The 6,953-nt window shown below is 50.4% G+C and overlaps 1 protein-coding gene across 1 annotated transcript in view; it reads right to left on the bottom strand.

Moving 5' to 3' along the window:
* The window catches only part of LOC142917444 (uncharacterized), a 29,333-nt gene extending 23,030 nt beyond the window's left edge, over nucleotides 1-6,303 (bottom strand). Inside the window, exons 1-2 of the mRNA XM_076062125.1 lie at nucleotides 5,690-6,303; nucleotides 847-1,385 (exon numbers count right to left, since the gene is read on the bottom strand). Coding sequence (XP_075918240.1) covers nucleotides 847-1,385; nucleotides 5,690-5,740 — 590 coding nt within the window. The 5' untranslated portion in view covers nucleotides 5,741-6,303. The remainder of the gene's footprint in view (nucleotides 1-846; nucleotides 1,386-5,689) is intronic.
* Nucleotides 6,304-6,953: the final 650 nt, after the last annotated feature.

Here is a 6,953-nt window from a genome sequence, read left to right on the forward strand (position 1 = left end):
GCGCGAAACTTCAGCAGCAGCCTGCGGACGCCCCCCGTAGACTCCACCACCTCCTTCTCCTTGTCGTCCCTCCGCTCCTTCACCTCGTCACCCTCCACCACCACCTCCCCCTCCTTCTCCTCCTTGCCCCTCCGCTCCTTCACCTCGTCACCCTCCACCACCACCTCCCCCTCCTCCTCCTCATCGTCTCTCCGCTCCTTCACCTCATCACCCTCCACCACCTCCTCCTCCTCCTCGTCCCTCCGCTCCTTCACCTCGTCACCCTCCACCACCACCTCCCCCTCCTCCTCCTCGCCCCTCCGCTCCTTCGCCTCGTCACCCTCCACCACCTCCTCCGGCGATGAAGACGATGACGACGATGCGTCCGAGAACGACCAACAGCTGGACGACGAAGACAACGCTCTCTGCTGCCGGTATTGTTGCTGAATTTGTCTCCGTCGCTGCCGCTGCTTCTCCAGGGCGCGACCCCGGCGCCTCTCGGTGGGCGGCGGCGGCTCAGCCAGCGGCCGCGGCATCAGCGAGCAGAAGTGGAACGTCGCCCCACGCGGGGCCGAGCGCCGCTTGCCCGCGACCGCCGCCGCCGCCGGCAGCGGCGGCGGAGGAGGAGGCGGAGGAGCGCGGCAGGTAGAGGAGCCCGGGCAGGGATCGGGATTCGGTCCCACCGGGCAATCCGCCGCCGCCTCCCGCCGCTTGCTTAGCGGCGACCGCCCGGCCAAAACCTCCTCCTCCTCCTCTTCCTCCTCCGCCTTCATCGCCGCCTCGGCCTCCTCTTCCCCTCTTCCTCCTCCTCTCGCTCCGCCTCCTCCGCCCCTCCTGCTGCTCCCCCTCCTGCCCATGCCCTGCCACCAAAAGTCGAAGTGTCTCTTCCGCGCCGCACGTGGTCCAACCGCGGCCTCCCTGCGTCTCTCCGCCTCCTCCTCCTCCGCCTCCTCCTTGCCCGCCGCCTCGTCGGCACCGAGCGCCGGCCCCGACTCTCCGCCGCCGTCTCCGCGCTCCGGGGCGACCCTCGGGCTGATTCCCGGCGTCGGCCGGGCGCCGCTGCTGACGCCGCCGCGGGAGCTCTCCTGGGGGGGCGCCGCCGCCGCCGGAGTCTCCCGGCGGCGGCGCCCCCCCTCGAGAGCCCGGAACGTCACGGGGCGACGAAGACGACGGCCGCGGCGGGGAGGCCCCGGCGCGGGCCCCGGCCCCCCGGCGTCGTCGCCGAGCGGGCAAGCGACCTTGGAGGGCGCCGCGTGGGACTCGGCTCCTCCTCCTCCGGCGTCGTCCGTGGAGTGCTTGGGCACCCGGATGGGCCGGGAGGAGCGAGCCCTCGCGGAGGGGGCGGCCGTGGCCATGGCCGGGGTCGGGGCCGGGGCCCGGGCTGGGGGAGGCCGTCTGGGAGGCCGCTGGTGAGGGGGGAGGGCCGGAGGAGAGGGAGGAGACGCGGGATCAGATTCCAGCATTCAGCACGCAAACATCCCGGTAGCGGTGGTGTTATTAGTGGTAGCGGTGGTGGTCAGTGATTGTAGTGATGTTGGTAATGGTGGTGGTGATGGTAGTGTATGGTAGTAGTGGTGGTGGTGGTAATAGTGGAAGTGGTGGTAGAAGTGGTGGTGGTGATGGTGCTAGTGGTGGTGGTAGTAGTGGTGGTGTAATGGTGGTGGTAGCGTTGCTGGTAGTAGTGGTGGTAATGGTGGTGGTAGTGATGGTAGTGTATGGTAGTAGTGGTGGTAATGGTGGAAGTGGTGGAAGTGGTGGTGGTGATGGTGCTAGTGGTGGTGGTAGTAGTGGTGGTGTAATGGTGGTGGTAGTGTTGGTGGTAGTAGTGGTGGTAATGGTGGTGGTGTCCGGCAAAACAACCCCCTACCTCCTTGTGGTGCCGGACGGGCAACGCTGCCGTGGGCAGTGGCTAAGTGGGGGCTCTGGGCAGGTGTGAGGGGCTGGTAACCCCTCCACCTCCAATTAATTACCACTAAACCACGACCACAACATTTTATAAATAAGCTTGTGCCGGAGGCCCCGGGGGGACAGGCGTCTATGACGTCTCCTGGCCAAACCCCATTTGGCGGAGCCAGGAGACTGAATCCTTCCCCTCGGGGCTCCTCCAAAAACAACAAAAAACCACTACGTGTGGCCACGTGGAATGTTCGAACGCTCACTGCGGAGGAGAGGCTGCCACTCCTCTGTCAAGAGCTGGTCCGGTACCGCCTGGATCTCTGTGGTAATAAGGAGGTCCTGTGGACCGGCTCTGGCTCCTGCCACCATGAGGGGTGGACAGTCCTCTACGGGGCAGGAGACTGCCAAACAACAGGGTGTGGCTCTTCTTCTGAATAAAAGAATGAAGGGGGCGTGGGAGCGTGGTGATGAGGTGTGGGATGCTGTAAGCCCCACGCTACTTTGGGCTCGCCTTCCCATCAACCACAGGCGAGGAGTGGTGGTCATGGTAACTTATGCCCCAACCAAAGACGAACATCCGTGGAGGAATGCAAGCAAGGCCAATGAGTCAAATGCCTTCTATGACCTCCTGTCACAGGTGCTGGCTAAAGTAGCCCCTCGGGATAGTCATCTTGTTGGGTGACTTTAATGCCCGAGTTGGTCATGATGCTGGCACCTGGTCTGGAATAATTGGAAGGCATCGGGCAGATCAGCTCAATAACAACGGCAGGAGGCTGCTAAATTATTGTGCAGCCCATGGGCTTGTAATTACCAACACGCTGTTCCGGCATCGGCGCATCCACACCACATCATGGATGCATGCGGGTCCAAGCAAGAACATCTGCTGGACTACATAGTGACGGAACAGCGAATGCGGGCCCATGTCCTTGACACCAGGACCTACCGTGGAGCTGATCTGCCCACTGACCATCGACTTGTCATCTGTAAGATACACCTGCAATTCTTCCACTCCGGTGGTGGATGTACACCCAGGACCCCATTCAAACCCTTAGTGGCATGGTCTCAGCTAGCTGATGAAAGTTATAAACGAGAATTTCATCATAGCTTGTGGCTGGGATTGGCATCATCCCCCACTCCTCTTGATGTCGAGGGGAAATGGGCGAGGTTTAGGACTGTAGCTCATGTAGCTGCAGTGGCTGCTTTGGGTACCGCTACAGTCTACATTATAGACTCTCAGTACACTCACTCAGCTTAATAACCAGGCTACATTCTACATTATAGACTGTCAGTACACTCACTCAGCTTAATAACCATTACTACAGTCTACATTATAGACTGTCAGTACACTCACCATACTTAATAACCATTACTACAGTCTACATTATAGACTGTCAGTACACTCACCCAGCTTAATAACCAGGCTACAGTCTACATTATAGACTGCTAGTACACTCACTCAGCTTAATAACCATTACTACAGTCTACATTATAGACTGCCAGTACACTCACCATACTTAATAACCATTACTACAGTCTACATTAAAGACTGTCAGTAAACTCACTCAGCTTAATAACCATTACTACAGTCTACATTATAGACTGTCAGTACACTCATCCAGAATTAATAACCATTACTACAGTCTACATTATAGACTCTCAGTACACTCACCATACTTAATAACCAGGCTACAGTTTACATTATAGACTGTCAGTACACTCACCATACTTAATAACCAGGCTACAGTCTACATTATAGACTCTCAGTACACTCACCATACTTAATAACCATTACTACAGTCTACATTATAGACTGTCAGTACACTCATCCAGAATTAATAACCATTACTACAGTCTACATTATAGACTCTCAGTACACTCACCATACTTAATAACCAGGCTACAGTTTACATTATAGACTGTCAGTACACTCACCATACTTAATAACCAGGCTACAGTCTACATTATAGACTCTCAGTACACTCACCATACTTAATAACCATTACTACAGTCTACATTATAGACTGTCAGTACACTCACCATACTTAATAACCAGGCTACAGTCTACATTATAGACTGTCAGTACACTCACCATACTTAATAACCATTACTACAGTCTACATTATAGACTGTCAGTACACTCACAACACCTAATAACCATTACTACAGTCTACATTATAGACTGCCAGTACACTCACTCAGCTTAATAACCAGGCTACAGTCTACATTATAGACTGTCAGTACACTCACCATACTTAATAACCATTACTACAGTCTACATTATAGACTGTCAGTACACTCACTCAGCTTAATAACCATTACTACAGTCTACATTATAGACTGTCAGTACACTCACTCAGCTTAATAACCATTACTACAGTCTACATTATAGACTGCCAGTACACTCACCATACTTAATAACAATTACTACAGTCTACATTATAGACTGTCAGTACACTCACTCAGCTTAATAACCATTACTACAGTCTACATTATAGACTGTCAGTACACTCACTCAGCTTAATAACCATTACTACAGTCTACATTATAGACTGTCAGTACACTCACCATACTTAATAACCATTACTACAGTCTACATTATAGACTGTCAGTACACTCACCCAGCTTAATAACCAGGCTACAGTCTACATTATAGACTGCCAGTACACTCACCATACTTAATAACCATTACTACAGTCTACATTATAGACTGTCAGTACACTCACCATACTTAATAACCATTACTAGTCTACATTATAGACTGTCAGTACACTCACCATACTTAATAACCATTACTACAGTCTACATTATAGACTGTCAGTACACTCACCATACTTAATAACCATTACTACAGTCTACATTATAGACTGTCAGTACACTCACCATACTTAATAACCATTACTACAGTCTACATTATAGACTGTCAGTACACTCACCATACTTAATAACCATTACTACAGTCTACATTATAGACTGTCAGTACACTCACCATACTTAATAACCATTACTACAGTCTACATTATAGACTGTCAGTACACTCACCATACTTAATAACCATTACTACAGTCTACATTATAGACTGTCAGTACACTCACCATACTTAATAACCATTACTACAGTCTACATTATAGACTGTCAGTACACTCACCATACTTAATAACCAGGCTACAGTCTACATTATAGACTGTCAGTACACTCACCATACTTAATAACCATTACTACAGTCTACATTATAGACTGTCAGTACACTCACCATACTTAATAACCATTACTACAGTCTACATTATAGACTGTCAGTACACTCACCATACTTAATAACCATTACTACAGTCTACATTATAGACTGTCAGTACACTCACCATACTTAATAACCAGGCTACAGTCTACATTATAGACTGTCAGTACACTCACCATACTTAATAACCAGGCTACAGTCTACATTATAGACTGTCAGTACACTCACCAAACTTAATAACCATTACAACAGTCTACATTATAGACTGTCAGTAGACTCACCATACTTAATAACCATTACTACAGTCTACATTATAGACTGTCAGTACACTCACTCAGCTTAATAACCATTACTACAGTCTACATTATAGACTGTCAGTACACTCACCATACTTAATAACCAGGCTACAGTCTACATTATTATTCACAAATTAAATCGTTTGTATTTTGTCAATGGCCATAGACTCAGCACTGCCCTATAGACTGAACACTGCCCCATAGACCCAACACTGTCCATAAATTCAACAGTGCATATTTAAACTATCTGCGAATCACGGGCTGGACATTTGAGGCCACTTTTTACCTCACGTTTTCCCTCACGAGAGGCGATCTCGCACCCCTGGGGGGTCGTCATCGTCGTTAATTTCTGCTCCGAAATAAAAAAAAAATTCAAATCCGCACCTCACGACTCTCAAAATGGCGCCTGGCCGAGGAGGAGTCTCAAAAATTTGGCGGGAAAAAAAATCCCGCGTCACGTGGCTAGGGAGGAACCAAATCTGATTGGCTACAAGTCGCCGCTTGGACCAATCAGAGAGCTCCAAGCGCCTCGCCTCACAGCAGCTCCGCTCCTGCACTGATAGATCACTGCAGGTCTCTCGTCTATAGTTGAATAGTGTAATAGTGTGTGTATCTGTGTGTATGTAGCTGTGTGTATATGTGTGTATCTGTGTGTGTCTCTGTGTGTGTATCTGTGTGTATGTGTGTCTCCGTGTGTATCTGTGTGTGTGTGTATCTGTATGTACGTGTGTGTATGTATGTGTATCTGTGTGTATGTATCTGTGTGTACGTCTCTGTGTGTGTATCCGTGTGTGATGTGTCTCTTTGATCTTTGTGTCTGTGTGGGTGCACATAGCCTGGCACAAGCGTCGTGGTGACGTCACCGCCACTTAGTGGCGAATGGCGGTTGTTGTTGTTTGTGTGTGTCTCTGTGTGTGTCTCCGTGTGTGTGGTGTGTGTCTCTGTGTCTCCGTGTGTGTGGTGTGTGTCTCTGTGTGTGGTGTGTGTCTCTGTGTGTGGTGTGTGTCTCTGTGTGTATCTCTGTTTGATGTGTGTGTGTCTCGTGTGTGTGTCTCTGTGTGTGTGATGTGTCTTTGTGTGTGTGTCTGTATGTGTCTCTGTGTGTCTTTGTGTGTCTGTGTGTGTCTCTGTGTGTGTCTCTGTGTGTCTCTGTGTGTGTTGTATTGCCTCGTTACGCGGTAAATGCTGCGGCACAACAGGAGGGAACTGCAGGGATGAGGCTCTCCACTCTTGGTGCCGTGAATTAAAACAGCGCCAGGGTGGAGCGTCCCATCCCTACAGATCGTAGCTGTGACGGAGTGAGAGTGATCAGCGGACAGCCATCATGGTTGCCAGGTAAGGGGAGACTTCACCCGGAACTCGCCTCCACACGTGTTTTCCGTGAACATTGTCGCAATAAACGTACGATCAGGAATCTTTAAAATATCCGACCTTTGTCGTTCCGCAAGAATATTAACGCTCAAACTCGTATCGAACTCTTCATGAATTCACTTGGTCAAACAGTTCAGGTACTCGGCAAAGCATTTCACCACCCGGTATGCAACAGTTAA

This window comes from Petromyzon marinus, unplaced genomic scaffold (assembly GCF_048934315.1).
Source record: "Petromyzon marinus isolate PM22_M1 ecotype Great Lakes invasive population unplaced genomic scaffold, UKy_Petmar_22M1.pri1.0 PM_G_Scaffold_50, whole genome shotgun sequence".
NCBI lineage: Eukaryota > Metazoa > Chordata > Hyperoartia > Petromyzontiformes > Petromyzontidae > Petromyzon > Petromyzon marinus.